The sequence below is a fragment of the Aquila chrysaetos genome, chromosome Z, assembly GCF_900496995.4.
Source record: "Aquila chrysaetos chrysaetos chromosome Z, bAquChr1.4, whole genome shotgun sequence".
NCBI lineage: Eukaryota > Metazoa > Chordata > Aves > Accipitriformes > Accipitridae > Aquila > Aquila chrysaetos.
In genome coordinates, this window is record NC_044030.1 from 57,560,484 (window position 1) to 57,577,819 (window position 17,336).

Sequence of the window (17,336 nt, forward strand, 5' to 3'; positions counted from 1 at the left end):
TCTCCTGTGAGGAAAGGCTGAAAGAGTTGGAGTTGTTCAGCCTGGAGAACAGAAGGCTCTGGGAAGACCTTATTGCAGCATTTCCGTACTTAAAGGGGGCTTATAAGAAAGATAGGGACAGACTTTTTAGTAGGGCCTGTAGCGATAGGACAAGGGGTAATGGTTTTAAACTGAAAGAGAGTAGATTCAGACTAGATATAAGGAAGAAATTTTTTACAATGAGGTTAGTTAAACACTGGAACAGGTTGCCCAGAGATGTTGTGGATGCCCCATCCCTGGAAACATTCAAGATCAGGCTGGGTGGGGCTCTGAGCAACCTGACCTAGTGGAAGATGTCCCTGCTCATTAATGGGGGGTTGGACTAGATGACCTTCAAAGGTCCCTTCCAACCCAATCTAATCTATGATTTGCATGGGCTTATCATCCTTTCCCTGTGTTTGTCCTCTGAACCAATTCCTTCTCTTGTACTAATTAACTTGCAATTTTAAGGTGCAGTTTGATGGCCTTTATACTATTACTGGTAATACTGCTTTCTAGGAAGAATTTCAGACAATTTTCTTTGGCTGGTTTGCAAAGGCTTAAAGACTTCTTGAGTGAGTTTATAAGATTACTCCAGCTCTTTCTGAACTTAAACTTTGAAAAAGGGCCTTGAAGAAAGACTGTAAAAATTCTCAGGCCTGAATATGTGCTAGTAAAATGAAACTGCTGGAAATCTTCTTTTCACAGCATTAAGTTAAGAATCCTAAATGAACCACGAGACATTAAGTGCCTTGCTGAATAATGGTACTTTCAGATTTTGTTACTTCTGCAGCAGCTTGATCGGAACTAAATTAGGACTTTGAACATCCAGTGCTTACGTCAAGAAGAGATAGTGTGGATGGAAATAGTTATAATGGAAAACTGTGCATGACTTTGATTTTCCATTTTTGTATGCTTTTTCTTTTTTTTTTTTCTTGCTTTCTAGATAGGCAATATAAATCAGTGAAAATACCTGCTTACACTTGTACGTGTTTGCTCTTAAATGTTTTACAGTGCTGCCCAGATATTTTTAATGAAAGCAGTTGTTTCTTAAGGAGTCCCCAGCCTAACTAGAGCATAGAGATGAATGAGAGAAGAAAGAAAGAAGAATCATCTTTGGTTTTTAGGTCACAAAGCTAAGGAAGAGGACACTACCAGAAAGTTGTTGGTTTTTTTTTTTTTTTTTTTTTTAAAACTGGGTGTCAGCCAGTAAGTGCCACAGTAAATATTTACATTGAGTTTAGGATATGGTTTTAATTGAAGGAAGAGGAAGTACTGCCCTCTGAAATAGGTTTACTTTTCTGGGTTAGTTTTGGGGGAGAAAAGGGAGGTTATTCAGGTTTGTAGGGACATGGGATTATTTTGCCAAATTACCTAAATTGCATGCACAGAGAAAATAAGTGGATGGATGCCAGGAGAGTTTTGTTTAAAGGCCATCGATACTAGTGGAAAGGTTCTTACTGACTCCAAGGATCCTGGATCAGCTCCTGCCTGTCCCTTTTCTCCAACCAAAGCCAATTAAAGGGAACAGTGTATTGTAAAGGCAACAAAATGGCAATTGAAAACTGGCATCGCTGAGGCATTTCCACAGCTGGCAGAAGTGGTACTCTGCAATGCAGTTAGTGCAGTGGACTTGCACTTCTCTTTCTTGTACCCCAAAAGCCACTATTGTTTTGTTCTGTGTATTGTAGGTAACTGAATTAGTTTTTTAATACAGGGAAGGATTTCTATATAGTAGTAGTGTCATAATCCTACTCTCGCGGGACACTTGCTCATGTTTGTGTTAGCATAGTAAGGGTCCCATTGCTAGCTCTTTTGTTGTTATGATCTTTTGCTGTTCTATCTTGAATTTTCTGTGGTGAAGTTTAATTAATCTGTGGGGGGAACTGAAGCTGTGTGTAAATATACACAGACCTTGAGGTAAGTAAATCTAAACGTAAATTATTTTCTCCTTTCAATAATCTTACATGCTATCTATAAATTAATTTCTCCGAATCTGAAAGTGTAACTTGAAAATCTTGCATCCATTTATGTTTAGCTATATAATTTTGAGTGAGTCAGGCACAAATCTTATCCTGCAAAAAAGTGTACCAGTAATTTTGCCTCTGTGATTTATTGCCATTAACTTCAGTTGGCGGTATTCCTGGAAGTAGCATGAGTGGCATTGTGTCTGCATGTGTCTGTAGGATCAGGTTCTTTTTATCCAGGAAACAAATTGCAACTGTTTAATAATAGACATCTGGAAAGCAAACCATCTGCACTGAGGTCATGATGGCCTGATCGTTTCAGTGCCAGCTTCTTATATGCCAGGTTCTTCTGGCAGCTAGAGAGTGTGCACTAGAGAGAGGCTTTCCATTCATTTCACAGTAACACTTCCAGAATGTTCCAAATATGCCTTGGACCCTAGAGTAGCTTCCAAAACTTTAGCACAAGTGCTGTATTAGGAACTTAGTTTTCCTAAAGGCAGGTCTGCTTATTTGATTTCCAAAGTAGCACAATATAAAATGAGTGCAAGGCAGTATTGGTGCAGACAGAGTGATAATAGGTTCAAACATATGTGGGGAATATTTAATGGAAAGACATTCCGATTATTTTTTTTGTCCAAATCTAGAATTCTTCAATCTTTGTTATTAGTTACTATGTTCCGGTTTTAATACTTTGGCACTTTACCATGCACAGTGGCTGTATTTTTCTGAGTAGAAAGGAAGTAAGACTCTGTTATCTTGTTAAATGTTTGGCAAATTGTGTGTTAAACACATTTGTGAAGCAAAAAAAGCATTTCTGAAGTTGGAAAACTACTTCGAATATATGGGGTATAATTAAAATCTAATAAAATAAGATATTTCTGCTCTTTTGGAAGCAGCAGCAGGAGATGGCTGAAAATTACAAGCTGCATAGCTAACTAAGAGTACTGAGGTAAGCCAGTAAAGATTAGTGATGACTGAAGATTTGTCTGCATCTTTTGTTTCTTCCCTGCTCCCTCTCACCACTGCTTAAAAAGACAAAATACGTCTGACTTGTTGATTAAAATGTAACAAATCTTATGTATGTATTGGTCAGTGACTACAATTTCTTAATTTCCCTATTTTAAAATTGTCACTCATAAACAGAAGGCTAGTTTCTTTAGATATCCATGGATAAGAGATTCTTAGTTTACTACTCTCCTTCTTTCCTTTGTCATTATTAAAAGATGACATTTTCAGGAAACAAACTTCATCTTTTAAATTTACATTCGATGATGTTTTGCATTAGCCACTAAATATTTAGATGTTAGATTTAACATATTAGTTTAGCCCTCAGTGCATAATGAAAGCAGCTTGTATCTTGAAGTGCTACAGATTAATTGCTGCTGGCATTTTTTGCTGTGCTGCACCCACCAATTCTTTAAAAAATACTGCTCTTGAGTATATTGGACTTTTCAATCCAGAGGATATTGTGCTTTCCAGTTTGGTGTTTTTGTTATAATTTAAATACAGATGGTCAAAAGTCATGTATCATTGCAACTCTTCCTTGATAGTTTTGTGGTAGCTTTTTCTTTTTAAGTCTTATTTGTGTAAAACTATAGTTGAAATGCTCTCAGAAATGTGTGGACATAAAACTAGCAAAACTAAGGTAAAAGTAAATATGTATCATAATTAGAAAAGAAAAGTTGTTGCAAAGTGAGAATACAAGTGTAGCCTTATCTTTCTGCAAATCTGATAACTTTATATCAGGCCCCTCCCTTCCAAGATGTTTTTGTATAAAGGAGCTGCACTGACTCATTAAATGTCAAGCTGAGTAGACACCAGCAGTGTGAAATCAATTTACGACTAGCAGCATGAAGTATTAAGAAATGCTTTTCTTACTCTCAGTCCTTTAAAAGTACAAGGAAGTATCTTGTACACTGCCATTGTATTCTTTGTATCCTATCTTATTTGAAAGCTCAGTGCTTTACTGCTGCAGTGTCTGTGAGCTGCAGTGATTTACCATAGTAGTCTGAGATTAGTACTTGCTGATTTGAAGTTAATGAAACTACCTGTTTATAGTAGAAAATAAACTCTTTAATACTTTTAGAGTTTCTAGGGTATAATTGAGAAATAAATTTCTCAGACTCAAAACACTTCTACTTTAGTATCTATCTAAATAAATATTGATTATTATTTTTCTTAAGTATCTGAATTCTCTAAAGGTTGCTGTAGTATGATTAAAGTAGATCTATTCTGTACCTCAAATCACACTCCCATGGTGGTTACTTCAGACTATTTGCTTGAGCTCTGACTGCCTTACAAACTATGTCCAAGACTGTCAGGATATCAAGAGGGCAGTTGTCCTAAATTGTCACCATTGTGAATCCATGTCACAGAGATTCTTTACACCTTCTGGGTGCCAGTTTTAGTCACGTATGAGGCTTCAAATGGTGCAGCTAATACTTAGAGGAGGTATCACTAGTGAGATTACAGGCAGAGGTGGGCGTTCAGATGAAGTGGCTTGCATGCCAGAAAAATATTAGAGCCCATGATTGTAAATACCAACTTGTCCTCCTGTCTGAAGCTTTTTTTTTATAAACAAAGTTATGCTTTCGAAATTTGGATGTGTCAATTACACCAGTAATTAGAAGAGGTAACTTGTTCTAGTCTCTTCTTGTGATTGCAACATGACACTTAATATTCTTGAGGCTGACTGAATAAATAGGAATACTCTTTTAAAATTGGCACTAATTGTTCTGTACTGCAGGATTCTGTTTACACTGCTTGCAATTGGTGACTCCTGATCTGCTTATGATTACATGTTTTATTTGTTAAGCTGCATGACTGCAGTTAAAGGCAGAGCTCTGTTTTGAGGTTGACAGACCAGCACCCTGACAGGTGCACGGTAAAAACCAGCTAGCTATGCCTTCAAAGGTCAGGTTACATATTAACTCAAGATTGTGTTGCCTGTAGATAACTTCCAGACTTGAGTTAGTGTCTTTGGAAGAGGTCTTTTGCTGTGTGAGTGTACCAGCTTCAGTTAACTGTTACTGAGGGATGTTTACATTGCACTTAGCTTTGTGCGGTAAACATTCTTTGCTGTGTTTGGTGTTTTAAAGGGTATCATAAATCAGCTGAAGGAACAGGCGGTGTGATGTAGGTAATTAGTAAGCAGGCATATTTGAAGCCCAATATTGGTGTACTGGGCTGCATTTCTTTCATTTTGTATTTGGAGTAATGGCAAAAGACAAGTTGATGTTGAAGGATGTGAATTGCTTGGAAATTTGTTTTTGGCATTAGCCTTCTGCATGCAGTAGGTGCTGATCTGTTTTCAAAATGGGATACAGGTGTAGGGAACAAAAACCCCAACAGTAACACATATAGGAGTAGATAACTGTGTCAGGTTATCTTTGTTCTAAAGCTGATTAGCAGGAATTACTAAATTAATGTAAACATCATCGTCCTCTTACCCATAAAGGCCAGGAAAATCTTAAAGGAAAAATACTTTGTCATGGGGGACAGGATGAAGAGAACTGGCAGGGAAACACCAGCAACTGTTAAATCTTACATTCCCTGAAAGAGTTCTTACACTTAGGAAAAGTCATTCTGTGAGGTGAATGCCTTTTCTGGTGATTAATTGTTTTAGCTAAATAACAGTTAGTTTCAAGAAGTGTGTACTTGGGAAGTATTTAAAAACCACTTTGGTGGTTTTTCAGTAGTTCTCAATAGTTTACCTAACATCTTAATCTGATAAAGAGCAGTACAAACGTAAATATTTAGTGGTCAATTCTGTAGAAGGCATCTATGGGTAGGTACAGGTATCTGCAAGGTAGATTTATTTTCCAAGTAAACAGCCACTGCTTAGACACATTTTCAGCATGAGGATAAGGGGTTTTCATTTCAGTTATCATTGAGCACTGAGCTGTGAAAGTGAAATTTTGCAGGGCTTGCTCCTTTGTTTTCTTTTTATCTAGGTTGACCCAAACCTCTCTGGCCCATTTCCAGGCTTTGTCATATTTCTTTTCAGATTTGCAGTCCCAGGGTTTTCTGCCAAGGAAAACTTTAACAAGATCTCTTTTGAAGAGGAGCAAAGGAGGAAGACTTTGGTACTTCTAAAAAGATTACTGCTAACTGTTGTTGTTAGTAATATGCTGAATAAGGAAAAGATTTTAAATAAGTTAATCAGTTGTTCGTATCTTTCCGTCTAGAAATCGTTTGGCAAGTACTGATTTTAGAGGAATACATTCAATCATCAGCTTACTACACTAATGATTTGGCTTGTTTGTTGTTTGTGAAGTAGGTAGGAGATAATGCTATGAAATACATAGTTCCTCTTGAAATTTGCATTTATTAATTCTTTTTTTAATTGATTGTGGTTGTGGGTTTTTTCCTCTCCTTTTGTGAGAAAGTTACTTATTTGTACCTAACAGAGAAGCTGTTTATTCTGAGCTTGAATGAACTAGGCCTCCATGTAGTAACACACCTGTGCTTAAATTACACAGAATTCAGGCTTGTACTCCTTGTTGAGGTTGCAGCCAGTTCAGTTGCATAAAACTGTTGTCAGTTTTATGCTATTGTCATCAAAACATTATCTTAGGACTTTTTGTCTACAGTGATAGCTATGATAAAACTCTGAACAAGTGAAGTGTTAAGGTAATACAATGGCTAACTGGGCAAGACTCCAACACTTAAATCTCAGAAGAGCTTTTTCTTTTTCCTTACTTGCTTCATGTGAAAGAGCAAATTTTTTAGACGTTTTGAGTGTTGTTGTTCTTGATATAGATAAGAGGTAGAACACCTTCTCTCTTATTAGAAGAGCAGGTATAGTGCAATACTTGTGTTTTAAACTGCCTGCTGACTAGCCGCATTGTGCCGTGCTACTGTGTTACTACACTACAGCCACTCTGTATAGTCATCTAACAACATCAGTGAAAATTATAGAAAGAAGAATTAGTTTCAAGTGAGTATGTAAGATTATCACAGGAATCTTTGTTCCTCTTTCTTCCTAATTTAATGTCGTCTTATTCCTGAGCCTTTATTGCATTTACTCACTATGTTTTGTAAATTTAAGAAATTAGTTCTATGGAACATTGTTTCAGCTGTTGTAATTTGGTTTAAACAAACATATGTCTGAGTCTTGAAGGTTTTTTGCCATTGAATTAATAGGAGTCTAAGAAAGAAATTCCATAGTGCAGGTTTTTTTTTCCTGACGTGAACCCAACAACTTTTTAAACTTTAAGCTTTTAATCAGAAGTATAGTATTCCAAAGCTTATACAGTAAATAATATAAATCACAAATAGAAAAGGAGTTTCTTTCCATGTGGAGAAGAAGCTTCACATACTTTTGTGAGAAAAGATGAGGTAATAATGCTGTCTGTCTCTTACTTACCATATCATTGTTGAGCTTGCTTGGAAATCTAGGTGCCTCATACTTGTTTTCCACCGTAAAGTCTAGGCTGTTAAGACAGATGCCTGGGAAAGGGAGAATGTCACTGGAATGGAGAAAACTCTTGTAATCAAAATCTGACCTAATGAAAAGTTCTTACACCTTTTGCCCCGCTAGACTGTTTTCTCTTTCTGTAAACAAAGTGGGAAGAGTCTGAGTGAAAACATGTCATTCTGGCACCTCGGCTCCTGCAGCTAGCCAATCTCCAATGCATGTTCACACAGCCGCCTTGCTTGGGCTTCCCCTCTGTGTCTGTGGTGCACCTGGCCCAGTGGAGGGCAGCATCCCACCTGGTGCTAAGCCACACAGTGGTGCATGATGGCATCGAAGACTTAAAATGAAAAAGGCACAAAACCTAAAAATGGCTATGTATGTAAGAGGAATAACATGCACCTAAAATTGGAGTGATACATAATTATTCTGCCCAGTACTGCTATGAGTAATACTTCAGGAGTAATCAGTGTTAAAAGTACAGACATGTTTTTGTAACTACTTTGAGATACACTTGGCTTTGAACTTTAGACCAATACCATTGCAGTCTTTCCACAACACAGTCACTTATTAGTCAGGATTGGACTTGCCATGTGTAGTTACACTCACATTACTGTATTTGAGAAAAATTTGAACTTTTATCCCAAAATTAGATCTGGAAGAATAATATTTTAAATAAATTTTTGACAAAATGTTTGCTACATGATAGTTGCTGAATTACAGCTCACATTAAAAAAACCCAAAACAAAAACACAGCTCATTTTTAAGTGAAGGCCCAGCCTTTTAAATGAAAAAATAGCCTTCACAAGTTTTAACAAAAACTTAGTACATTTCAGTGAGCCCTTCCCATGACACCTCCAAGGGGAATGGCTGCCGAAAGTACACAGTACAGCACAATAAAGACGTGGATCTGTTGGAGCAGGTCCAGAGGAGGGCCACAAAAATGGTCAGAGGGCTGGAACACCTCTCCTGTGAGGAAAGGCTGAGAGAATTGGAGTTGTTCAGCCTGGAGAACAGAAGGCTCTGGGAAGACCTTATTGCAGCATTTCCGTACTTAAAGGGGGCTTATAAGAAAGACAGGGACAGACTTTTTAGTAGGGCCTGTAGCGATAGGACAATGGGGTAGGGTAATGGTTTTAAACTGAAAGAGAGTAGATTCAGACTAGATATAAGGAAGAAATTTTTTACAATGAGGTTAGTTAAACACTGGAACAGGTTGCCCAGAGATGTTGTGGATGCCCCATCCCTGGAAGTGTTCAAGGTCCAGTTGGATGGGGCTTTGAGCAACCTGGTCTAGTGGAATGATATCCCTGCCCATGGCAGGGGAGTTGGGGCTAGATGGTCTTTAAAGGTCCCTTCCAACCCAAACCACTCTGTGATTCTGTGATACTTTTGAATGGTATATTTACTGCTCAGAGTAGCTGATAACTGGCTGTACAAGCCTAGTTACATTCATCAATCTACACTGAAAGTAAAATGGAAGTAAGACCAAATTACAGGAAGGTGGTTATATGTCTGTGTAAGTTTCTGGCAAGGGTGCCCTGTAATTACTGTATGCTAATCACCTTCTGTGTGAACAAACTTCTAAATGTGATGATTGACTTCTTTGGTAGTGGTAATGAGATGCTCTGAAGGCAAGTATTTTTTTATATCCAGAAGAGGGTAGGTTGTATGATTGAAAATTTGTTTTCCTAATAGGTTATGCAATATGGACAGCCACTGCCTTTGTTGTGTTTCCAATATTAGATTCTGAGGAAACTAGCACTTTTTTGGGGACTGGTAAGTTTATTTCTTAGCCATACGTTTTTAAGCACCTTACAATAAGTGGATTGGTTTTCCGAAAGTGTTTTGTGTGTGAGAAAGGAGCTCTCACTGTATGCAGGACTCATGCTCCATAACTTTAGGCAAATGGCTTTGGGGCTTTCTACAGGAGACACTTTTCCCATTATTTGAGAAGGTTTAGGGTCCTGAACATACAAACTCAGAGTCAGTAAAGAAAGTGAGCTTAAAGGAAACTGAAGCAGATACAGTGTAAATAGCTTTCTCTTGCGATGAAGTTGGGGATTGGTTAGTTAGTTGGGGATTGGTTAGTTAGTTGGGGATTGGTTAGTTAGTTGGGGATTGGTTAGTTAGTTGGGGATTGGTTAGTTAGTTGGGGATTGGTTAGTTAGTTGGGGATTGGTTAGTTAGTTGGGGATTGGTTAGTTAGTTGGGGATTTGTTTCAGAGATCTTCTTGTGGATGCAGTACAGGATTAGCAGACACTGGGTCTATACTTGGTCCTGTTGCAGAATTCTGGCGGGGGGGGTGCAGGAGGGTTTCAGGCTCTCTTCATGGCACATCACCTGATTTAATGAATGCAGAGGAGCACCATGAGACTTTGTTCATTCATTATTATAAAGCCTGTTGAGAGCGTCTCTTGGCTAGCATCTCCAAATAAAACAAATTATTCCATGAATGGTAGAACTCATGAAGCCTGGTTTTCCTTCAACTGATTTACTTTGTTCACATCTATCCTAATGTCTTCCTTATCCTTTTCCACTGTCACTTCAGAGCTTTCTCCTTCTCTCTGCCTCAATCCTTTCTGTGATTGTTTGAAGTTACTCCACTGCTATGCATGATTGTGAATCCTCCAGCAGCAGTGGTTGACTCTGGAGTTGACTCGTGTATGAGCTGAGAAGAAAACGTAGCTATTAAGCATGTCATAATTTCCTTCAGCAAGAATGGCACACTAGGCCTCTCATGTTTATTCAACCACCCTTTTTATGCAACTTGCAGGAACACCATGGTTTTGGCATGTTGGACAAATTTCATTTTAATTAGGTGAAAAGTTCAAAAATTAGGAGAGATGGGACTGCACAGGTGCATAAACCATGCTTCCCAGAAATGGGACTGGAATAGGGGCTATCTAAGAAAGCCAGATGTGAATCTATTTAAGTAAATGCTGCTGTATTCATTGAGAAATGCCATATCATACTGAGTTTCCTTGTTTTTAAAACCTTTTCCTTGATCCCTTGTTGAACAGAGTATCCATTGCTCAGTAAACTTAAGTGAAAGAAGACAATTTCTATCCTTTCCCCTCTGCCCCTCGGGATATGGCTGACCTATCACCCTCTTGTATTCTTGTGTTTGAATTTCTTGGATTTCTTGCAAACTTCAGTCATTCAGGTTTGTCATGTTTAAATTTTGATGGAGTCACTTCAGGCTATGTGCACCTAATCTGTTTTGCTTAGACAAAAAACTTCATACAAATTTTCACTTTACGTTAGTGTGTATCAGACAAAATGTTAGTGATCTGCTTAGTTTTCTTCTGAGCAGCTTTTTGTGATTTTTTATAAAGCTTTTTGTAGTATTCTGCATGAAAGGTGCTGTATGCAGTAGACTGTGATTGCAGTTAAGAGAAGACATGCCTACTTGATCTTTAGACATGGAAACCTTGGTTTTCTATGAGAGGAATTATTTGGAAATACTTGTGCCCTTGAACACTAGTTGAAGCTGCAAAAGTTGTGATGGGTTTATTATCTGTTGTTTGAATATTAGTTATTATGAGCACTTCTAAAAAAAAAAGTACTAAGGGTTGGGGTTTTTTGTTTCTGAATGCAATGCAGTTTTTTTCTTTTCTGTTTCATTTTCTTAAATTCTTTCTTAAACCGTGCTAAGACAACCGTTATGATTCCACAGATTTTCAAATTACATCCATTCATGACACATTTTTTATAAATCCATTTCAGTTATAAGGTTGTATCTATATGCATGACAATGTAGTAGGAAGAAGCAAAAAGAGAGTCCTTGTGAAACAGATTTTACCAGTTTACTACATGTTGAATAAAAATAAAGGCTTATGGAAAGGAACTAATTTCTCTCATCAACAGAAAAGGTGCTGTATGTGACCTGTTCCCATAGGCTTAGCAGAGGATAATTTTTTAAAAAAAATTTTTTAATGCTGACTTTTGGAACAAGGGTAAAAGAAATGTCCTTGGCAGCCTCCTGTAGTAGCCTGTTTGGTTTGTAAATAAAATAAAATATACACTGGGACATGGAATTCATGGTCTGGGGTCTTATTTCAAGGAGCCGCACTGAAAAATAGCGTCACTGCCTTAGGTTTGGGGCCACTGTACCACTGTCCTGGGTATAAACAACACATATTGTAGTTTATGAATTTCATCTTTGTTTATGAATTGCAATCTTTTTGCTTACCCTCAGGTCTCTTAGAAAACAGTTGGTTGGTTGTTTTTTTTGAAGCCAATGTAGTAGCAGAAGCTTTTCTTGTTGTCCTTGAAATCCCTTGCTAGTTTCAAGTCTAGATGAACTTTGGCTTTACAAATACCAGCCCTTCATGGCTGAATAGATAGATTCATTATTCATGTTTTTGCATTTTTGGCAATAAATATGTGAAATGAATGCATGAGATTTCTGTAGAGATTCTGAATTGTGTATGACGGCTGTGGCTTTAAGGGTGTGAAGCAACCAGCAAAACTTGAAGTATTTAATACTTCTATGATATGACCTGTTTGGTATGATCTTGTTGTAACTGTACATTGGGAAATTAAAGTAAAATAAATTTATAATTACAACCCATACAGGTAGTAAAAATTTTGTATATATATACACAAAATACTTTATATATATATATATATATACACACACACACAGTAGATATGTCATTCTAGAAATGTGTAAGTAGAAATAAAAGTTAAAGCATTTTAGTATGTCTGTCTGCATGTTTAGTACAACTCCCAGTTGTTTTTGTTTTTTGTCTCTCTAACATATGTTCTCTCTAACATGTCTCAAGAAAATTCCCAATGACACATCTCATGTTCTTCAGCAAACTCTGTGTATCTAGATTTCTTTACCGGTATAGGAGTCAAGCTCAGATTGCATGTTTCTTTTCATGCAGGCATCCATGTTTAGGATTCAGTTTAACTTCAGATCAGCCTTATCTCCAGAGGTTACTATCATTCACTTAAGGAAGAAGCAGCCTTGAGGCTCTTGCCAGACTTTTGACTACCTTCCATCTCTTTGGAAGTGCTGCTTTTCCTGCGCTTGGCTGGGTACCATCATCTTTGCCCTGAATCAAATGTAACCTGTGAATGACTACCCTAAAGTTCGACTATCCTGAGAACAAATTAATATCTATTGTGAGAGAAAGTTTTCCATGCTTTGCAGGGTGGTGGTCAGCTCTCACATAGTGATAATCAGTTTGCTTTGGGGTGTCTGGCTGTTAACACAGCTATTGAGAAACAGTGTGCTAACTATTGAAGGATTTGTTTAGTCCAAAATAATCACCATAAACATGTATTTTTGTTGAGTTCAGAGGAGATTAATCTTCATTCTTCTGATGCACCAAACTTTTGAAACTTCTCTTAATGCATACCTTTATAACAAAGCTTTATCAAGGTCCTGTGAGTAAGTGTGTAATCTTACGAAAGGGTTGGACTGTTTCACAGGTGGGAGACACACACACACCAAAAAAACCACCACTCAAAATTAAGACCTGAATAGGAAAAAAAGAAAAGATAACATGTTTTCATCCTGCTCTGTACAGACTCTTTCCACGTTATGTATTCTGAATGTAAAATGTATTTTGAAGATGAATATATGAATATTTCTGTTTGAAGATTTTATTGTATCTGTGTGGAATGTTATCAAGCAGGACTCATTCCAACACTGCTTTCTGTGCAGTTTTCTGAATAACAGTCTCTGTGTTTGGACCTCATACATGACATGAGGTAGGCATTTATCCTCACTCTTCATGCAAAATGTCAAATATTTAAAAATAATTTCCAGGTGTGTATATATATCTTAAAAAGCCTTGCACAGTCTGCATTAGGTCTGTGGCCTGTTCCTACCAATGGCAACACTGTTTTTTAGAGGACCATTGCATACAAAAATGCTTATACAGCTATACTATTTTTGCTGTGCTTATGTTCAAGTTCAAAACAACTCCATATCAGTTTAGCGTGCTTCTGCTTTAATGGGGTAATAGGCACTGTGCTTTAGCTACACCACTGTTTCACGTTCTTCTACTGGCCACTTCAGTAGAGAGCCTGGTAACTGGTCAGTAAAGAGTAGATGCTGTGAAGTGTAAGGCTTAAAAAAAGTGCACTGGGTGCCTGTACAGTGTGTGTCTATGTATGCCTTCTTTGGTTCATCAAACATTGCTAGCAGAATAACATAGTTCAGCAGTGTATAACTGGCTTTCTACTGAGCTTTTAATAATAATTTATTTATTACATCTCTTGCTTTTCAAGATGTGTATTTTCTTCCCCTTCATTCTGGCTTTCATTCATTTTTTTCTCTTGCATGCTTTTTAGTATATTGCAGTGTATCACTTATCACAAATTGGTAGTAACACAGAACTTTTGCTTTTAGTTCTCTTTTTGTTCCTGTTTTGCCTTAAACGGTTCACTTTTTCTAGTTCTGGTGGGGTTTTTTGTTTTGTTTATATTTATCTCCAGAAGGATGAAATGTGCATGGGAGAAGCATAATAAACACTTCTTGTCAGCAAAGAGGACTAAAATGTGTGAAAGAATAGTCCAGGGATATGAAGTCCTGCAGCAATAATTAAAAGCTATACCTGTTATAGCCCATGTCCATAGCTGCTATTTACATGAAGTTCCCTTTGAGACCTCTTTCAGATTTCTGAAAGTGATAATATGCATCTTGCTTGATGTCTCACACAGTTGCCTCCTGACAGCTGCGAGGCTGATAGTGAGATGGTGTGTATTGATGTACTGCACCACTTAAGCCTCTGATATTGGATCCCCCTCCCTAAGGTGCATAGTACATAGGCTTGCCCTCTGCTGCTTCTGTTCCTAGCTCTGAAGTACTTACGTGTTCTTCATTATCTGAAAAATTGCATTATTTTTTCTCACATGATAGGTTTATTGATAGTTGTCATACATGGTGTGGTATGTAGTGTGTGTTTACTAGGAAAAGCTAGTTTACTTCTCCTTGTTTAGTCAATGTAATTGATCCCTGACTCTTTACCCTGCCATTTCATTTGCCAGAGCAGCATCTCTAGATGTTACCAGGACATTGGCATATAGGACTACAGAAGCAAAAGAAGTAGAAAAAATATTAATTTAAGACCTTGTTAGGATCGAGGTAAAAATTAATTTAGTCAGCTCTCTTTTTTTCTTCCGAGGACAGGGCAACTTCAGGAGACTATGGACGATAAGTGGGATGGAAACTGTAGGTCACTGGAAAATTGGCTTAAGAAACAACATGTTAGAGAAAGTGTATTTCTGCCAAGTTGTGTACTTCAGATAATGCTTATGTATATTGTTAATCAAAAAAGACATTTATTCTTTGTATGGTTTTGTTTTTAACTGTAAAAAGTTTTCTAAAGTATTTTTTTCCCTTCAGCTGATGGAGTCTGTGTGTTTAAATGCTTGGTTAACAGAGACACTGAATACTGTCGTGTGGGAAAACAGTCTGTGTTAATTATGCTGGAATACAACACTGCCTTGCTCCAGTTCAAGTCACAAGCTGGTAAGTACATCTTGCATTTTTTAGTATCTTTTCCTTCCTACCATGCTACTGTGTTGGTAAAGTTCACTTTAAAATATGTTGTCTTCTACCTGTTTTGTGCTGGCTATTTAAATACTACATTTTGTTATGATGATTTGTGCATTTTCATTTGCCTCTAATGCACTCCAGCTGCCGTTATAGTTATTTCCACTTTATATTGTGTGGAAACTGAGGCACAGACCAATTAGATTTGATTTGGGGGAGATTATTTAAAGACACATACAAAGCATCAAGGGCTGAGAATTAGAAAGTAGCTGGGTTGGTTTATGCAATGACTTGCTAATCCTGTGTCATGTATACACAATACATGAACTCTTGAGTCCCACTCTACTAGCAGATACAGTTTTTACACTAACATGATTTTTTCAGTTTGGTGCCAAATCTTGGTGGCCTTTGCAGTCCTACCTGGTTACAGCCTTTCATCTGTATCCATCAAGGAAAAACTATTCACACTTTCAACCTTTTACCTTACTAAAACAATATGAATGTAAGCTAAGAATGACTGTGAGTGTCTGTTGTTTTGTTGTTTTTTTTTTTAATCTATGTTTCTGGGTGTATAATTCAGTATTGTGCTTCTATTAAGTTATTTCTTTTGAGACTGCAATACAGTATTGTCTCTTACAGAGACCCACATCGTAACTGAAGAGATAACTGAGATTAGGTTGTTTAGTGATTTATTAGCTAACTGCTGAGATAATTAATAACTAATAATTAAGGAGTCAGGCAAGTTTTTCAGTACTCTTTGGTCTGTAATCCCTACCATGTCTTGCCTACCTAGGAAGGTTCTGATTCCAAAAGGCACTGATAGTTTGGGATCCCAAGACAAAAGAAATTTCTCTTGGTGCTCTTCCCCACCTTAACAAACAAGTATTTGAAAAAAATCCAGCTAATTTCTGTACAGTTTGGTATTTTTCCTGAGGGGAGTGCCTTGAAGATTAAGTGGTAAATTCAGTCCTCCCTTTATCTGTGTTCCTTGGTGATTTGTGTTTAGCTTATTTATATAGCTACATTTTGTGAAATAGATAAGAAAAGTATAGATAAGTCTCTTAATTTATTACTTCTGTTGCTTGCTAACATGACAAAATTGAGTGTTTTCTGTATTTTTTTCCATCTTTAAAACTCAGGGGAAAATAAATTGAACTGGCCTGTTAGTTCATGCAACAACTCATTGATAAAATGACAGGAATATAATGGGTTGGTCAAAATAAAGTCTGTTCACATTAAATGACAAGCCTGTTGATATTAAATGGAATGTGTTGGGTACTGTGTTAAGCTGGAAGTTACTTGTAGGATATTATCTCTCCATGCCATAGGAATAGCTTGCTGGTACCTTCTTCTACATGTTGAGTATATCAAATAGCACCTAGTCTTGACAAAGTTAAATGCTTTTACAAAGAAGTCAAGGCTATAGAGCAGAAGCTAACCTTTTGTTGTTTGCTGTGTATAGGTATAGGTGTTACTCTCAGTTTTTATGGGTTTGCAAATGTGTGTATAATAAATAAAAATACTGCTGTTATTAAAAAATGGACTGAAAACTCCTTTTTCATACTTTAAAAGTGTTAGTTATGAAAATGCATTGTAAAAGTCTTCGGTTTAAGTTCTCTGTCTTTTAGAAAGGTAGAGGAAGATGAGTGAAGAACGGGGGGAGAGGCAAATTCATGCCCTGCTTGTGCCCACACAGAGAATTGCTGTTCTAGTTCCAGCATTTAGACAGTCATAAATCATAGACTATATCTTTCATTTCCTACTGAACATATGTTAAACATCTGAGTAGGATCAAGCAGGCAATAAAAATGAAAGTTAGTAGCCTACAGGCTTTTCTTTCAAAAACAAAGATCAATTATCTGTAACAGACCAACCAACCAGTCTGTAACTCATCTGGGGCAGATTTGGTATGTAGCTTTCTACTCCTTGGTGGAAATGGCCTGCTTAATTTAGCATGGAGTTAGTTCATGAGCATAGGATGAATTGTTCTTTGGGGTTGTGGTAGAATGCAGGTTCCTTTCTTCTCTTTCAAACCTCATAATCCTGGTCTCCAGCCACTTTCACAGTGCATCCAGGCATTGGATATACCAATAATTGTGTCTGTAGTGTGCCCTTTACATACAAGCACAATACAGGTGGGGAAAAAAAGTGTTATTTACAGTTTTCAGTTATTTATAGCATATAGTACTTATGGATCTCCACCAGAACTGAACTAGAGACATATGAGTGTGTGTGTCTGGAGAGAGAGAGAGATGCGAAATATATTAAAGGCATACATTGAATTTTATATGTGTAAACGTACATGCTGTTGCTGCAGTACAATTCAAGCAAAGGAACATGGAAAGTCTTAGGGTAATTTTTTTTTCGCCCAAATTACTATTGCATGTAATGGTATATGGATCTAATGCGCTATGATTC

At 37.2% G+C, this 17,336-nt stretch overlaps 1 protein-coding gene across 3 annotated transcripts in view; it reads left to right on the forward strand.

The window, feature by feature from the left end:
- The window catches only part of LOC115336417 (histone-arginine methyltransferase CARM1-like), a 75,011-nt gene that overhangs the window by 10,460 nt on the left and 47,215 nt on the right, over positions 1 to 17,336 (forward strand). For 2 of the 3 annotated variants that reach the window (XM_030003264.1, XM_030003265.2), the window contains exon 2: positions 14,769 to 14,894. In XM_030003264.1, coding sequence (XP_029859124.1) covers positions 14,769 to 14,894 — 126 coding nt within the window. The remainder of the gene's footprint in view (positions 1 to 14,768; positions 14,895 to 17,336) is intronic. The other variant, XM_030003262.1, reaches the window with a different exon arrangement.